This window comes from Scleropages formosus, chromosome 16 (assembly GCF_900964775.1).
Source record: "Scleropages formosus chromosome 16, fSclFor1.1, whole genome shotgun sequence".
Taxonomy (NCBI): Eukaryota; Metazoa; Chordata; class Actinopteri; order Osteoglossiformes; family Osteoglossidae; genus Scleropages; species Scleropages formosus.
The window spans coordinates 7,604,250-7,622,280 of NC_041821.1; the positions used below are offsets into that span (position 1 = coordinate 7,604,250).

At 48.1% G+C, this 18,031-nt stretch overlaps 2 protein-coding genes across 4 annotated transcripts in view; both read right to left on the reverse strand.

Annotated features, from left to right (window-relative positions):
- The window catches only part of LOC114912451 (F-box/WD repeat-containing protein 7-like), a 58,461-nt gene extending 57,408 nt beyond the window's left edge, over positions 1 to 1,053 (reverse strand). Inside the window, exon 1 of the mRNA XM_029259289.1 lies at positions 860 to 1,053. The gene's annotated coding sequence lies outside the window, so the exon portion shown is untranslated. The remainder of the gene's footprint in view (positions 1 to 859) is intronic.
- Positions 1,054 to 8,943: 7,890 nt separating this feature from the next.
- Positions 8,944 to 17,176, reverse strand: LOC108924429 (transmembrane protein 154). Of its 3 annotated transcripts, XM_029259104.1 has the most exons (9): positions 17,108 to 17,176; positions 16,397 to 16,720; positions 14,719 to 14,778; positions 13,788 to 13,886; positions 13,473 to 13,646; positions 13,105 to 13,159; positions 11,790 to 11,866; positions 10,351 to 10,400; positions 8,944 to 9,234 (listed from the first exon to the last, which is right to left on the reverse strand). In XM_029259104.1, the coding sequence occupies exons 2-8, from the start codon at positions 16,518 to 16,520 to the stop codon at positions 10,363 to 10,365; spliced, it is 627 nt and encodes a 208-aa protein (XP_029114937.1). In that variant the 5' UTR covers positions 16,521 to 16,720; positions 17,108 to 17,176; the 3' UTR covers positions 8,944 to 9,234; positions 10,351 to 10,362. The 3 variants fall into 3 exon arrangements, with proteins under 3 accessions (XP_029114937.1, XP_029114936.1, XP_018591272.1); XM_029259103.1 differs by lacking the exons at positions 8,944 to 9,234; positions 10,351 to 10,400 and having other exon boundaries at positions 11,400 to 11,866; XM_018735756.2 differs by lacking the exons at positions 8,944 to 9,234; positions 10,351 to 10,400; positions 16,397 to 16,720; positions 17,108 to 17,176 and adding an exon at positions 14,889 to 14,962 and having other exon boundaries at positions 11,400 to 11,866.
- Positions 17,177 to 18,031: the final 855 nt, after the last annotated feature.

Sequence of the window (18,031 nt, forward strand, 5' to 3'; positions counted from 1 at the left end):
AACAGCAGCGTCGCCACTCTACAGAGACACATGGACTCCAGTGCACACCGTCAGCAGGAGATCCGGCCAAAATATTTGGCAGAAACGTGGCAAGTACCTCCCATTTTTTGTAAAGAAATCAGTGACATGCAAGTTCTCCCAGTGAGGTGTTGCGAAATGAATATTGAAACGGGCACTTTTGAACGGTGCTCCACTCGCAGACGAACGTTCGGTCCGTGGGCAAAGATGAGGGTTTATTAAGAAGATCCGGGGCTCCTGATCACCTTCCAGTGGAGCTTTGATAAATGTGTGTGTGTGTGTATGAGAGAGAGAGAGAGAGACTAGGAAAGAAGCAGGAGCACCGGGCGGTCAGCGAGGATCCCCGAGCACCGTGCAGATGAGGACGGATCTACAGGTGTTCTTCAGAAAAGGACAGAGCTAACAGATGGACCTAGAGATGCTCCTCTATATAAACAAAAAAGAAAATAAAATGAGTTGAGGACTGATCCAGAGGAGAGACTGTGTGAGAAGGATGGAGGGAATGTGCATCCAGAGCTGATCCCGAGCTCAGAGGAAAAAGGATGAAGTTGAAGCCGTGAGATGTTGCTCGGAAAGGGTCGCGCTGAGGACACATCATACTTCTCCACATGCTCCACCTGCCTGTGCCCCCCTCCTCCTCCTCCTCCTCCTCCTCCCTTCCTTCCCCCTCCGTTCCGTTCGCCCTGCAAACTAAGCGAGCAGAGTCACACGCTGCCCCGGTCGGGATCGTCCGGGCTCGGACTCGGAGCGCGCTGCCCCGGCCGGTGCCGAACCACCACGAGGCGAGCATCAGCAGCATCATCAGCATCAGCAGCCCTCCGGCGCCTGGTCTAGTATTTACCTCCGGCACGGGCGGACCGCGGACCGCGCTGCTCCTCCTCCTCCTCCTCCTCCTCCTCTCCTCTCTCTCCGGCGTATCTCCGCCAGTCAGTGCTCCTCTCGCTCGTCGGTGTTTATCGTAATTTTCTACAATTTCAGTTTTCCAGGAGACTCGCTGCTGCCGCCGTGCCGTCCGCAAGCGGGAAGCAAGGTTACCCTCCTCAGTCAGTCAGTCAGTCAGTCAGTCTCGAGTCAGTCAGTCCCCGCGCGCACGGCGCACACACACACACACACAGCGCTGCTCCCGCGTCTGCTTTGTTTTTACTCTCACTCGCTCACTGACACCGGAGCTGGGTCTTCGGGGGTCTTCCGCCACTCTCCCGGTGATCGCCGCAGTAAATGGAGCCCTCGGCCAGCCGCCACAGACCCGGAGCACCGACTCCAAGTGGGCAGCTAATAAGACAGGGGATCCGCCGCTCTCCGCCGTGCTCTCCTCTAGCGCCTCTCTTCACCGACACTAACTGGATGTGTCGGGGGTCGCAGGATGATGACGTATCACACGGCTTCAGCTAGCAACCGCTGCCCCGCCTCTTTCCCGGCGCATAAATGTGATGTCGGCGCCGCGCACGTTCCAGATCATTTGTAGGCTAAATGAAGGCGTGTGGTGGATTTTTTTGGTACTTTTTTTTTTTTTTTTTTTTTTTTTTTTTTTTTTTTTCCCTCTCCTCTCTCCTCTGTAATAAGAGGCTAATGTCTCCTGCTGTATTTATCTGTTACTTCACTGTGATCCACAGACTGAAAAATTTAAAACAGAGACTGACATATAAACTGTGTCGTGCAAAATTTTTTTCATGTTTGTTTCAGTACATGTCTAATTTAAGTGGTTTCTTCTGTCAAGTATTTCTGTTCTTCTGTTCTGGTGCAAAAGATGAATTTTCTAAGTGAACGCATGCATCCTGTACTCATGTGAATCTTCAAAGAAACTTAGAAAGAGCTGAAAAGAGTCGTAGGTAGTGCTTCCTCTATTAATTCCCCCTGCTCTTATCAAGTTTTTTGCTTTAGATGTTCTGCCCACAGCCAAAATATAGGCTATTAAGGTGATCTGTTCCCTATAAAACACCCCTAGCGTGCAAGTGTGTGTACGTGAAGGTGTGTATGAAAGTCCGGCGTCCCGAAGGCTCCACATCATCATGGTCGTGGTAAATGTTCAGGTAAATCCCTGTCTGTAAAATAAACAGGGAAACTGGTGTCACATATAACAGTGCTGTCAGTTACCGAGGAACTGAGTTCACAAGCTGACTTCCTTCAGCTAAGATGATAAAAAGAAAACCAAGAGAACCTGTGCGTTTGTTTCTGAATGCGAACCTGAAATGATTAAACGTTTCCGTGTTCGCCGAGCCAGTTATCCTACATGGTAAACTGAAATTTTTCACTCCCTCAGCTATAATTATGGAATAAAATGTGAAATGGTCTACATTTATTGTAATAATTATAGTAAATGTCGATGATTATCATTTTTATGCCTTCTCTTTGGATTCGGTTTATCTGAGGAAAAAAAATGCTAAATGGCATTTAGTGTTTTTCTTTCTCAATTTCCATGCTCCATATCTCACCGTGCCAGGGAGAGAGACACGGAATCCCTCCTCTATCGCCAAGCACCAAGAATGTGAGCCTGAGAAGCGTGGAATTGACACTGGCTCCATGCCAGTAAAAGCTGAGCAATATCCATGAAAGGGAAGGGAAGGCTTTTCGGAAAGACGCAGCTCTGAGAATGTGTGAGGCCAACCGGGTCCTGCATGTGTGCGGATGCCACTGAGTTTCGGGCATATTTGCTGTCTTATTCTACAATCATACGCACGCAGGAAAAAGAAAAGAATGCATGAAATTTAGGGAAACTGGTGTTTAAAGAGCATTTTCAGATTTCAGCTAAACACTAATACTTCACTGCTGGTTGTTGGTCTGCTCATTTTAATATGTTTGCATGATGATTAGTTGCTGGTTTTCTACAAAGCAATGTTTGGTTTCTACACTAAGCTACTTACAGTGATTTACCCATCTATACGGCTGGGCAATTGTTGCCGTTTCATTTCACCGTAAGTACCTTGAGCAAGGGTACTACGGAGGCAGGAGATTCAAACTTGAGTCCTTCAAGCTTTAGGTGATTACTCTAACCACTGCACCTCCTGCTGGCCTGTTGAAAGTGATTGTTGTCAGAGGGTGAGCCTAGTGCTCAATAGAGTACCACCTTCCTGATGCCCTGCACAGCATCCCCCATCAGCAGGAGACCGAGAAGATGTCTGTACAGGTCTACGATATCAAAAGGGCAGCTATGGGTAAAGCGTAAGTAAAGTCGTAATGAGATCTTCAAGTACAAATATGACATAACTGATTTTTTGCTGAATGTGCCAGATTCACACACAGACACACGCATTGTCTGAACCGCTTGTCCCATACGGGGTCGTGGGGAACCGGAGCCTAACCCGGCAACACAGGGTGTAAGGCTGGGGGGGGAGAGGACACACCCGGGACAGGATGCCAGTCCGCCGCAAGGCACCCCAAGCGGGACTGGAACCCCAGACCCACCGGAGAGCAGGACCCGGTCCAACCCACCGCGCCACCACACCCCCCCACGTGCCAGATTCTCGCTGTACTATTAAATCTACGTGACTCCAAGGAGGTCCACAAGATCATTGAGTGTGAAAAACAAAAGAAACAGCTCTGTGCACAAAGCAGCGTATTCCTTCGGAACATTTTTTCACTATAGTTGCACACCTCAGATCAGCCAGAAGCCCGAGACGTGCAGGCCAGACTACGGCTGGGGAAAAAGTAAATGTTTCCATCTGTCGCTCCAACCCACATCTGCAATTACGCCGCTGAACTTGGCTGTAAAGAAATTCGCTGATAATTGGCCCACTGGCTCTAACTGTATGCTTTGCGGAAAATACTGTTCAAGCTTAAGAAGTAAAACAGTGTTCCATTATATTCCCAGCACTGTGCCACCAAGGTAATTGGTGTAAAGTACTGAGATATTCGACACGCGACTGTTTTTGTTTATGGTTTGAGACAATGCTGGTATCTGTCTGAGGTGTTTTCCCACCGTTAGTAATGCAGTGCTGGTAGTCTCTCACCGTGGATCGCTGTTGGTTAAATTACAGTGATCCTTGTTCGGTCCCAATTTGTTGGTGCTCCAATCTCATTGATAAAGACGTATGAGGAGGAGCAGAATATGACAGATAAGCAGTTCAGGTCAAACCCTCCCAGATTCCTATTCCATGCCTTCTCCAGGCCTTCTCAGGAGCTGTGCCCGCACCTCGGATTGCCGCAGAAACCGGGAGGAGTTCGGTGTCATATCTGTGAAAAGGAGCAGAGCTGTCCAAACCTGGTCCTGTAGGGTATGGACTCACCCGGCCCTCAGCCCTATCGAAGAAGCGTCAGCAGAGCCACATCCGTCCGAGATACGGCGTGTAAGCCAGTTCGTGACCGAAGAAGGCGGTGAGGTGGGCAGCAAGGTGGTGCAGCGGCTGGTGATGTGGTCTCATAGCGCTTAAACAGCATGAGAGGACATGGGTTTGATTCCTGCTCATTTTCCATGTTTTCCCTGTGGGTTTCCGCTGAGCGCTCTGATGCACTCCAACACTCTAAAGACATGTATTTCGTGTCAATTGGTCTCTGTAAATTGCATATAGTGTGTGTGTGGATGCGTGAATGACTATAGGTCATTTACTGTAGCATATAAAGAATTGTAAGTCATCTTGGATGGAAGTGGTGCCAGCTCACTACTATGTGGTATTCGTTGTGAGTTGCTTTGCATCAGTCGAATTAATCAATGTAAATGAAGGTGATTTTTCCAGGTAAATACCTCAGTCACACTGCTGTGCCCTCACATTACACAGGTCATGTTTATATTGACAGCTGTGGTTGGTGATTCATCGCTGTATATTCCGGAGAAAAGTACATGTAGTTTTAGGCTCTCAAAATGTCATGGGTGGAAGCACAAAGTAGTGTTTATAATTCTTTACTTCCTTTTTTTTTCAGTTTTGGGGTGTGCAGAAGCTGTCATAGGTTTGCATATACCGACAGCACTGGTCCCAGTGGTGTGACTGACCATGAACTGAACCCACCTGCGTTCCTTGGTTTTCCATGCATATGCAGGTGTCCCAGGACCGTTGCAGATGGCGATGTCTGCGTGACGACACTATCGCGACAGGCCCCTTGCTTTGCTCTACCCATGATGCAGTCTTGCAACACAGTGACACAGCCAGGAGCTGCAGCTGTAGTCTAATGCGCAGCTGTACAATGACACGGCATGAGCTTGCTGGGTTCCATGGATCCCTGAGCATCCTCTAGCATGAGAGCACGAGGGCTAGGGGGTGGGGGGTGGGGGGGAGTGGCTTGGTGCTCCCCCAGCCGTCGCCTGCCCCTCTCCGTTCTTCCCACATAAAGAGCAGTCCACGCTGCTTCCGCACTCCTTCATCTGCATCCAGTCGGCGAGCAAGATTTGCCGGGGAATTACGGCACAGATGAAAGGTTGCATGGCAGCAGAGTGCCAGGAAAAGAAAGAGAGATGGGTGACTGCGCAGCTAAGGAGGAAAACTGATTGGGCGTGACATCCACAGAGCCGGGGGGCAGGAATAATACTCTCGACCTCTGCACTCCTTCACACGTACAGGCCTCAGTGTATGCATAAAGTCAAAGCGGAATAGAGCGCTCCACGTTCCTGTCTGTCTGTGGCCTTTGCCTCTACATCATGGTTTTTCTGTCGCTGTGTCACAGTGATCATTAATCTTTATACCCTTCATGGACATTGTGCTTATCACAAGGTGACCCATGATTACCTTTCATTGCAGAATGGATGAAGGATAACGTTTTACCCACGTCGCACAGCTGTGCTACCCATTCCGGAGCACCTCCATTTGTGTGAAAATGCGCTCAACTCACGGTGACCCCCGCAATGATGAAACCATAGGCGGAACAGGGCAATCTCTGTGAAGGACAGCCGTATCTCCATGAAAATTCTCCAGCCATTCGCTTGTATTCCCTCGCATTTCGGTTTAAATGAGCCGCGGGGCCGAGGTCACGTCGCCGCGGTTTCGCTTCATCTCGGATGCGCGATCTCTGCGAACCAGTTTGCCCTGGATCCGGTTACGTCGTTCCAAAGAATGTGCAAGAAACACCTATGTTTGCTGACACTGTGCACAGTGACATTTACGGGGTGGAGGCGGAGAACGGGTGCGAGGGCTGTTGTTGTGAAGAGAGGAAGCCACCAGCTCCGTGGCAACACATCATATCTGATGAAAGACCCTGGAGCCAGATAGGGTGCAAAGTGAGCGTTGAGCCAACGCGGCGACGGGTGTGCCCGTTTCCTGTACAGTACCTGTGGGGAAATGCAATGCCATCGCCATGGCGCTCACACGTCACCGGCCCCGTTCGGCTGACAGGGAGCGTGCGTTTGCGTGCGTTTGCGTCGTCGTGGCAGGAAATGAGGCGTGGAGCTCAGTGAAACAAACTCCTACTGCCGAGAGAGACTCTGACTTTTCAGATCACGCCTGTTTTGGCCTCTCCTTTCTTACTTATTGGGGATTAGGGACGATTGTGCTTCGCTAGGAATGGCTTCAGTGTGTTTGTTTATGCGTCTGTGTACGAAGGGCTTCATGCATAAAACATTTGGATTTATTGGTTATCTGGACAAAAGCACAATGAACCCCTGTACTTGTTTCAAGAAACAACGGTATCTGAGTTTCAGCAGGACAGATTTTGGAGAAGGTGTGTTTTTTTCACCATATTCAGATGGGAATACTGAACGCTGCACAGAATGTGAAAATGAAGCAGAGGAATTAATGGAAGCAAAAAGTATATGTCCAATTGTTTTCATAAAAATTGTTCTGCGTGTCCCAGTGGGGGAGCAAGCAATGAGAAATAATATTGGGCCAATTTATTGTGTCACACAGTACACATATTTTGGTATGCATTTTTGTGCAGGGTTTCTGTCCAAACTCAAATCACCTCTTAATATGAGCTCTGTTATGATCCTATTTTGCACTTCTTTGCCAAAGAAACTAACGGAAATGCAGGGAAACGGATGAGATTGCAGAGTGACTGAGGGAATGAATGAAAACCAACGGAAATACAGGGTATCCAAGGAATCCAGGATATGAATATAGGGTATCCAATGAGAATGCACGGCAACCAACGAGAATGCAAGACAACGAATCGGAATGCGTGGCAACCAATGGGAATGCAGGGTGAACAAGGCAATGCAAGGTGACCAATAGGAATGTAGGCTTTGTAATGGCAAGCAGGATGAGCAACAGAAATGCATGGCAACCACTGAAAACACAGAGCCTTGGACAATAGGTTTGCAGTGTGAAGAAGGAAGTCCAGTCACAAGTATCCATCCATCCACTTTCAAGGACCATTTATCTTGAGCAGGGTCACAGTGAACCGGTGCCAGTCCTGAAAGCACTGGGCAAGGGCTACACCCTGAACAGGATGTGAGTCCATTGAAGAATAGTCTCTCACACACACACACACACTGTGGGCAAACCCCCTGAACTGTATCTCTTTGGACTGTGGGAGGAAACCAGAGCGCACTCACGCAAACATGGGGAGAACATGCCAATTCCACACAGACCGACCAGGGATCGCTCCCGCATTCTCCCACCCTACCCAGGTGCTGTGAGGTGACAGCACCACTCGCTGCGCCACCGTGCCGCCCTCGCAAGTATCCATGAAGCCCAATGCGTCCAGAACGTTGACGCAGATATGAGGTCATGGCCTCATATGCATTGAGAGTTTCCAAATACATAACCTCACGGCGAGTGGAACGAAATGACCATTTTTTCCCCGAGCACAACAATGAAGCGGCATCCCGACGTGAACGTTCTGAGGCGCTTAATGGCCTGTTCATTTAATTAGAGAACCGACGCGACTTGTACCGATTCCACCAATTAGGAATGTATATGACACTCAGCAGTACAGCAAATATATTTCTCACAGCTGAGAGAATTTTCACACCTTTAAAACCCGTTAACTTTATTATCCATTCCATCCATCCGTTAATAACTGCTTGTTGAGCGCAGGGTCATGGTGGACCAGAGCCTATCCTGGAAGCATAGGATACAAAGCAGCATGAAAATGTCTTATCTTTGATTAATTTAATTTTGCTAAATATCACAAAACAAAGATGAAAAACAGTGCATTGAGAGGCGAAACATTTAAGACACATAAAAACAAACTCATCCTGAGAAAGTCAGCACCGGTGTCGCGCCGGTGTCTCCGGGTTTGGCGAAAGATTCGGGACACACGGAACAAGAAGCACCGGACACGACGGAGAGGCCCGAGGAGAGCACAAGCGAACAAAGCGGAAGAAACTGAGATGATGAAAAATACACGGAGCTGCGGACAGTGTGTGCAAACAAAACATGGCGACGGCGCGGCACATCGTGACATCTGTTAAAGTACATCCGAAAGCTGCGGCTGTTCGGCAGCCAAGCGGGCCCTAAGGACGCCAAATGGCATTAGTGAGCGCACACGCTACCCACTGGCGCCGTGCGAAATTTTCTCAAGATTATTCACAGGCTCAAAAATGAGAAGATTTCGCAGTTCGGTCCACTTCGGAGCAGCAGCGAGAGGCGCAGCAGAAGTCAGAGCAGCGCTTGCGTACACACTCATCCTGACTGCGGGCTGCAGAGTGTCACACAGAATCAACGTCTGTCCACCCGGACAAAGCGCTTAAACCACAAAAACCAGGCAGTACCGCCAGGTTCTGGTGAACGTGACTTTGTCAAAGTAGATGTATCACGCCATCCTGTAATCCATAATCCATTTCAGAGTTGGACATGGTGCTGGGGGCAAATGGCGCGTGAGGGAGGAGTGTCCACGGCACACACTGCGCCGCTCGGTGTGCTCTGGATGTCCTCTGGATGTCCTCTGTATGGTTGTGTTCTCACTCTTAGAGTCATCAAAGGACGGGTTACATTTATACTTATTTGTGTCCAGGACATTTTCTCCAAAGTGACTTACAACAGATACAGTGATTTACTCATTTGTTCAGCTGGGTGATTTTTACTGTATCAGTTCAGGGTAGTACCTTACTCAAGGGTAAAACAGCAGGAGTGGCACTCAAAACCTGGTCCTTCAAGTCCAAAGGCTGCAGCTCTAACCACTGCTCTGCCTTCTCTTCAAACTGAATAGCAGTAACACATTACTTAGGCCTGCGCATCAGCTCTCTTGGCGCTCGTCTTCATCGCAGCGGCGTGATGCTGCTCCACAGAAGCGGTTAATGATGAGGAAGCAAAGTCGTGACAAATGGCAGCACATCATCAGCGCAGGTCAGCCGAGGTTCCCCTGAGCAGCCGGGGATGCGGGAGAGGAGCGCGGTAAAAGCCAGGACCTCCCCTGTAACAGACAAAGGAGTGTTAGACAGCCTTGCCTGGGACGAACACACACACACAGAGCTCCAGAATGCACTATAAACATGTCTCGGATTTTCCAATACCAGCATAAATCATTCAAAGATATTTATGACACCTAGTAATCTGCTCACAAAAGAAAAGAAATAAAGTTGACATATGACCAGCAAATACATTGTGGCCATGTTTCCTCTATTACAGTAGCCCAGCGGTCTGTGCGGTGCTCTCCTGTCACACTGCTAGCACCGAGCTTGTTCCTCGCCACCTGTATGGATCTCCAAGGAATTTTCCGGCACCCGCTCTTACTCTCACACACACACACACACACACACACACGCAGGCCGGGAACTGGGAGCAATCTGCGGAAGAGGCCTCACATTCCACCTCACAGACCTTGACCTGGACTCCCTGAATGCAGGCTACCCCTCGCTGACTCGCACCCCCCCTTTCCCAGCATGCCTGAGTAATGGCTAACAGTTGTCCCTGCTTCTGTTTATGGCCAGGGCCAAAAGGTCACAGACTGAGACAAAACAGGGATGGAATAATTGAGAAGGGCCTAGTCAGTGAGTGCCCTGGGGGTCAGGGGTCACGGTGTTGCGTCTAAATTCCACGTAAGACCCTAAAGCGCGACTGTCCAAAGAGAAACGGAAAAGGGCAAGGAAACACCCTAGGGGCCGGAGCACCCAAAAACGCCCAGGGTACTGAAGTGATGCCTGCAGCTACAAAACTGAGCAAAAGTACAGCTGTTAGGCGTGTGACAATGACCCTGCGCACCGTTATTGTTTTGTTAAACACTAGACTAGAGTATGACAGGCAGTATCGTGTCACTTCCCGCCCTGGTTCCTGGGAAAAAGTGCGTTTTGCATCAATGGGCATGACGCACTCCTCATCTTGTCCCGTCTTGCAGCGGTACTAACTAAGACGCAGCGCAGGAACCAGATGGAAAACGAACCCCAAGTGTGGATGACTCCCTCTTTGCCAGAATTGGAAAAGGAAGTCATTTCGTGAACGACACCTCAAAACAACCATGTTCAGTTCATGGGAAAATATGGTATTAGTCATTATTTCCACTGCAGTTATCATGCTTGCACAATGTTCTTACCTGGTACTGCATTTACTTTTCTTTTCCAGGATCCTGGACAGCCCCCCCAGCTGTGAAAGACAGACACGGACACATCATCTAGTGACCTTTGTTTCAACAACGCTGGAGTATATGGAGTCTACGCCGTACTTTTCCACACGCTGGAGTGAAACTGCCATATGGCATTAGATGAGAACATTATCAGCGCTCGCTATAAAGGCTCTACGTTTACATGTATTAATTTCGCTGATGCGTTTGTCACGGACAATTTACGTCGAAAGGTTTTTATACTAAGCTTCGCGCAGTGATTTACCCATTTATTCAGCGGAATATTTTCTACCTCGTAAATTCAAAACGTAATGCTGAACTCAAGGAAAAATGAGGTATTGCTCACTCCTGGGTGTAAGTACCTTGGTCAAGGATACCACGGCAGGGGCGGGAATTCAAACCCAGGTCTCTATATTGCAAGGTTACGGCTCTAACCACTACGCCATCTGCTGTCCAAGTGGTTGTGTGAAACGGTTTTCTAGCTACCTTTCTTGCACTAGCTATGACTTGCAAAACAGGGCTCATATAAACCAAAGTGGAATACATCCACTTTAACTTATTACAGTACTGTGCAAAAGTCTTGGGCACTTCGATGTTTCACAAAAATATGTTTTAGATGGTTATTTAATGTCTTCTGCATTAGTGTCAGTGGGAAAGAGCATATTTTAGATTTCCAAGCATTGCTTTTGCAAAGAGTTACAGTATTGCTGTAAGGGTTTTGTATGTTGTTGAAGAAAGAAACTATACACACACACACACAGAGAGAGTCTGAAATCGAGTGGGGTTGCGGCAAACCGGAGCCTAACCCGGCAACACAGGGTGTAAGGCCAGAGGGGGAGGGGACACACCCAGGACAGGACGCCAGTCCGTCGTAAGGCACCCCAAGCAGGACTTGAACCCCAGACCCGGCCAAGCCCGCTGCAACCCCACTCGGGACAAGCAGTTGTTGACGATGGATGGTTACTAAGCTTCGTAGGAACTTTTTTAATTAAGAGCATTATTTTTGGAAGCATTCTCACTTCACAGCTTTTTCCCCCAACCAAGTGCCTAAAACTTTTGCACAGTATTGGATGTTACTCTTGCAGCTTCATGAATATTTCAGAAACATGCTTTTAGGTTGGTGCAGGTTGGCATTGACCTGAACTGTTGTTTTGTGGCGACCTCTTCCGGCGAAAAACTGTACAGCAGGGGACTGAAGTAGTGTAAATGTGCCCCTTTCAATTGTGGTAAAACAAGAGAAGCAGTTCTCATGTTGTGAAGCAAAGCTGATCACTGGCAGGGAGGTGGTACTCTGCACAGTGAGGGTTACACTCAGATTGGGCACTGCACTCCATGAGGAAACCACAGATACCTACTGATCTCCCCAGCAGAGAGAAACACCAGAAACATGCTCTTTAGCCTGGACAACTCACAGTCTTTGACGATCCATTTCTCCAGGTCTTCCATTTCCAGCTCCAGCACGGAGGGGACGTCGTCCTCGAACATGGGCCTGGACAGGAGAGCACAGCATGACGCCGCTGATGAAGGCTCCTCCTTTTACTGGACGCCCACCGTAGTCCATGACGGGGGTGTTGTACCCATTCACACACTCAGGTTACAGAACGTACTGTATGTGTCTAAGTGACAGACCATGGCGCATCCTGCAGGCCACGTATGCTGACCTTGCTTTAGCCGAAGACTCTTTGGGGTTGCTAACAACCTTACACTCTTCGAAACGGATCACACAACAATTATGCTGTATATATGGCGGCATGGTGGTGCGAGAGAATGTGGGTTCGATCCCTGCTCAGTCTGCGTGGAGTTTGCCTGTTCTCCCTGTGTGTGGGTCTCCTCTGGGCGCTCTGGTTTCCTCCCACACTCCAGTGACATGCTGCTCAGGTTCACCCATAGCGTGTGAGTGATAGAGAAGTGTGTTCCACTGGTATATGGATGAGTGACCCAGTGTAAGTAGTGTATCTAGCAGTGTAAGTCACCGTGGTGAATAAGGTGTGTGGGCTGGCAACACTATAGAGTTCATTGGAAGTCGCTTTGGAGAAAAGTGTCTACTAAATAAGTAAATGTAAATTAAAATTCTGGAATGTTTGGAGTATTATTATTACTATTAACTGTGATTTATCCTGATACCTTACAATGTCAGCTTTATACACAAAGTTACAAATAACGTTCCCACTTATACAGCTCGGTAGATCTTAAGGTAGCAACTCAGGGTAAGTACAGTACCTTGCTCAAAGGTACTGCAGCAGGAGGTGAGATTTAAACCCATGCCCTCCAACATGTCTAACTACTATGCCCACTGCTCCCTGAGTATATGATCAAAACATGTAGGCTAGTGAACAGTTCTGAAAAAAAAACTGCAAATTTCATCAAAATAACTGGAAGACATTTCTGCTTGCAGGCGCCATGTAACACAAAGGTTGCAAGTTCAGGTCTCAGCAGAAGCCATGCAGCAGAGCATATGAGCAAGGACCTAAGTAAAAATAAAGACCCAGCTGTGCAATAAGTGAAACTGTTGAGTAAAAGTGCTGACAAGAGAAGAGCGAAGCGACGCAGTAACGAGGGACCCGTCCTGCACTGTGTTTCTGGGTGCTCTGCAGTACCATATGTGTGTGTATTCCATAAAGGAACATGATGTAATAACTGAGCAATCTTAGGCTACGAGATACTGACTAATCTGTCAGTGACAAGCAGTTCGGACCACCCTGTGACAGGGTCTTGTACTGTACTTACATCGGTACTTTTTCTTCATTACTTCCAGCCAAAAATTGGTCTTCTCTTCCATCACCTGAAAGCAATGTGAGAAAGCGTTCATTCATTGCATTACACTGGAAGTGTCCTACAGGAAAAGATTGCAAAGAGAGCACTATACTATACTATTTATACTTTTGGATGGCTCTCTTGTGGTAATTTATGTCAGTGTGTGGGCCGAACAAAGAAAAGACTACTTTAATACTGGGTCAGGCAGGAATTTTTCACCGTAATCAAGAACAAGTTGTTGAATATGAGCCCCCCGGTTGTCCCAGGCCGCAGTCCCACTGTAACTGTGACGCCAAACCAGTGCGCGAATCAAAAAGTAAAGACGGTATGAGCAGACTTACGGAAACTGCTGGCTTTTCTCCTTCGGCAGATGAAAAACCCAGTGACAACTAAGGCTATGAGCACCAGGAGCACGAGCGGAATGGCGACCATCACAACCAGGCTGTCAGCCTGGTCGTCCTCTGGGTGCTCGGTCGGAGACTCGGTGGGACCGAGCAGGGTTTCATGAGCGTCACCTTGGAGAAAGGAGAAATCTAAGCTGATTTTGAGTTTTGCGCCAATGGAAATGGCTCATTTCTTTAATGGTACATTGATTTTATAACCTATAGTAGGCAGAGACATAGGACAACAGTGGTAACTGTGGTAAAAGATTGAACCTCTGGCTTGAGTGACATCCTGGCTGGAATCCTCAGGGTCCACAGTTCCTGAACTCCATGTGCTTATTGTTACAGCCTCGGTGACTGCTTCACTGGTACCTGCCATCACACAGAGGACATGGTGAACATCACAGGACCTGCCAGCCCTCACGTCTGAACGGGATCTGGGTGCCACGTTGACAGAGATGTGCCAAGTTGTCAAATCTGACCTTGTGACTGATTGCATCAGAACGTCAACGTCAGTGCAGAACGTGGTGTCTGCAGGCAGACACATGAGGGATCAGGTGGGTTTGGCAATTTTCACCACCATAAGGGTACCAAGTACTCGAACGGTTAAGAACCCTCACCTATAACCTTAATTTCGGGCATGCGGTTCAAAAATGGTCCATGCTGTTTTGCCCTTGAGAGAAGGACTTAACCTAAATTGCTCCTCTCCGACCTTTTTCAGCAAGATCCCAAAACAGGGCTTGCTGTTGTACCTTTGAGGACTGTAGTTAACCTGACGTATTCCATAGAAATATTACTATGAATAAATAGGTAAAACTGCAAGTTGGATATGCAGTTAAATAAAAATGATTGTGGCACTGAGTTTGAGATACCAAGATCCCAGGTACCCTGCTGCTTTGGTGCATGCAGCTTTATCTGGGAAAGCGGTTCTTCTAGTGGAAATGCGGGCAGGTTATGCACCATCAACGCCGATATGCGGACGAAGAGGTTCTCGGAGGAAACTAAGTCGTTCATAGTGAAAGTTCACCTCTGCCCGACAAGGCACGACAAATGCTGCACGTCTCGAGCCATGGGAAGTCCACTAGTCCTCCCTTGACAGTCACAAGTGGAGATATGGCGCAATGTGTTGTACATAGACTTTATCAACCTTTACACTTTCAGAAGTAGGAGAGGAGATACGAAATACCGTTTCCGGAGCATTTACCTGAGTGATCTACGCCATATCCTACCAGGGTGTCCTGAGTCGTCAACTCATCGCCGTACACTGGAAGGAAACACACACCTGGTCATGTGAATGCCCTCACAATTTAAGGAGCTCACCTCTGCAGGTATACTTGTTCAGCTGCACAGGGGTAGATCATTGTCAGTACCCACTTAATTAAGGAGGCCTAAAGCGAACCAGAGTCAAACATCCTTCTATTATCAATAACCACTTGTCCGGTTCAGGGTTACGGTGCTCCAGAGACTATCCCGAAAGCACGGATGGGATGCCAGTCCATCACAGACTAGAACCAAGCGGTTGGGATTGTGCGATACACAATTCTGGGTGTGCTTTATCTCCAGCCCACATATTTCATAACATCCTGCAGTAAGCTCCCACAACCACAGCTGTGCTTACGCCACACACAGTACGCACTTATTTCACCTTTTTCACGTTCCTGCTTTGCAGACAACCTGGAATTTCGTTTTGCCATTTTTAGCGGAGTTCGCCGGCGCCCGTGTCCAGAATCGAAGCGTGTGAGAGCACGGTGGAATAGAAACGGCAGCACCGCTACAGCTGCTGGCTGTAGTTACACCGGTAATCGGGCTGAGCCATAACAGCAACCGTGGGAAATTCAATGCCTTCGTTTGCGTCTCTGCAACACCGTTTCCTTAAGAAACCACCGCTGATGGATGGAGCAACTTCCGCCGTTAATGTACATGGGATGCTGGTGCAACACCTGATGTTTGCGAGCATCCTCCGAGGGAAGGCGGGCGCTCGCACATGGCGACACGTTCGGCCAAAGATGACAGGAGTGAACCGCGAAAAGGAGGGAGCACGTGGTTTTCCTCTCTGCCTTCTTACAGCACATTCTCAGAGACACAGAGGCCTTTCGCATCCATCACGGATGAAAGAAGTAAATAAAGTAAAGGGCCGAGAGCCCAGTCTTATCACCCGTTAACACCTGGTTGGAAATTAAGCTGAATTCTTTGAATTCCCTTTCCGCTCGCATGCACACTTTTTCGCTCTAAAGCTGACAACGAAAAACAAATTTTCCATTACAATTAAACCCTAGCATCTTCTTAAGGAGCCATTAACATCTAGATAAGCAACGCTTATTATAATAATAATAATATAATCCATGTGTCATTTCAGCCGAACAGGAAGTAGCGAAGAGTTTATGCACTTCTTCAGTACAATTAAATCTTAGCATAGTCTTTGTGAGACATTAACATCAAAATACACCACGGCTTTTATAATTATTTTATAATCTATGTGTGATTTTTAGCTTAATTTGAGGCACAGAACGGTTTCTGCACGCGTTCGATGTAATTAAATTTTACCATCTTCTTAGTGAGCCATTAAAATAAACTGTGTTTTTTATAATAGAATAATGTACACATCATTTTTGGCCTAATTCCCTAGAACAGAAGAGTGTATGCGCCCACTTAAGACTTCACATTTAAAAATGTGTCAGCATTCATACTTTAAAGAGAAGACTGCGCTGAGTAAAACACTGAAGGGACCCAACCCAGCATTCACATACATTGCCTGCCACATTATCAATACCGTCGCCGGTCCTAATGTGCCTCGTTCCCCTTTTTCAGCCGGAGCGGAGCGGCAGACAGCTCTGCTCAGAGCGCTTCCCCTGAGCGCAGCACACACGCATGTTCACACCTACCCCTCCCTAGCGGGGCGGCCGTCAGGAGCAGCAACAGCAGCGGCGGCAGCAGCAACCACGGGCGCGGCGGCAGGGTCATATCCAGGGCCTTCAGCTGACCCTCGGCCTCACCAGACGCAGGCATGGTGCCATTGTGTGTAGATTTCCCCCACCGCTGTCATGACATCCTCCGTTTCCTGTTTCCTGGTTGGGCTTCGACTCCCCTACCTACAGCCCGCTTCTTCTTTCGTCAGCAAGACCTCCTGCATGTGATGCAATCGGCCCATGAGCTTGTAGCCACAAGTTCGCAGCCGAATTAGATTCCTCCGGCTAAGGTATGCAGACCTGCCGAGGGAAAAAGTACTCTGAATTCCCTGAACTGTGGGAGGGAGGAAGCCTTTTTTTTTTATTATTAATATACACACACATGCAGTCAGGTTTGGATGTCTCACTTCTTGACACCTCCTGTTCTTCGTTTCTGCTAAACTTTTCAAATGAATGCAAGTGAGTTTCTCTTTGAAAAGGATATGCTCGACACAAAGTGAGTCACTGTCTAGCCCACTTCTGCGTCTCATTATCAGATTAACCCTGCTATGCCGTAACAGGCAGCGCCGCTAAAATAAGATAAAACACAACAAAGAAACGCGCAATGAATGGCAGCAGCTTGCTTAAACACAGTCTTACTGAGGTGCAGTCAAGGCACATCCTGTTTAAGTGAAAAATAATAATTACCACTTGGGGATGGATCACATCTCCCAGCACTATGGCTCTCCTCTTTCATCTCAGCTCCATCCTTTGGTCTCGATCACAGAATCTACGGGCAATTTGATGCCACGCGGTCGGGTGATCCACCATGATCACACTTCCCTAGGGGCTGGTTTGCTGCCGATCAGGCCGGCGCACGTCGGTGAATCACTGGCGAAGACGTGCATGCTGAGGTGTTTTCCACATATCAAGCCTTCTTAGGAAGGCTTCAAAACAATGGAGGAAGTTGGATGGACACTCCCAGCGAATGACAGTACAAATAAATTAATGTCTTACACTGGGCAAGGGTGGCTGGTCATGACGTGGTTGGAGCGACTGCCTTTGGCTCCGAAGGTTGCCGGTTCGATCCCCTCCTCCGCCTGTAGTGCCCTTTAAGCAAGGTACTTGCCCTGAAACTGCTCCCATGCTTCCGCCCGGCTGTGTGCCTGGGTACGCAGCATGGCCCTGCAATGGGGTGTGCCCCTGGGCCCGATAGGCTCTGGCTCACCGCGACCCTGCTCGGGGCAAGCGGTTATTGAAATTGGTTAGCTGGTTGGTCTTACACCTGTTGTATAACAAGGGACCTCTTCAGGGACTGTCTTGGTACCTGAGTACAGTGTTGGATTAAAGGAGTCAAGAATTATACCAGGAAGTACATGACAAAAACTCAATTTATGATAAATTCTTTTCTTCTATCGCAACATAATTAACTCAGCACTCAAGCCAACAGAGTTCTTCGTGACAACTGAAGGAGGTATTAACAGGCAGTGAAACAAAATGCAGGGTTATAAACCTACCCCCCAAAAGCAAATTGACAGATAAGAGGTATTTATGGCTGCTACTCAAAATTTAGGATATTGCACAGGTATATAAAATGACAGCATAATTTATAGTAATCTATAGTAAATAAAC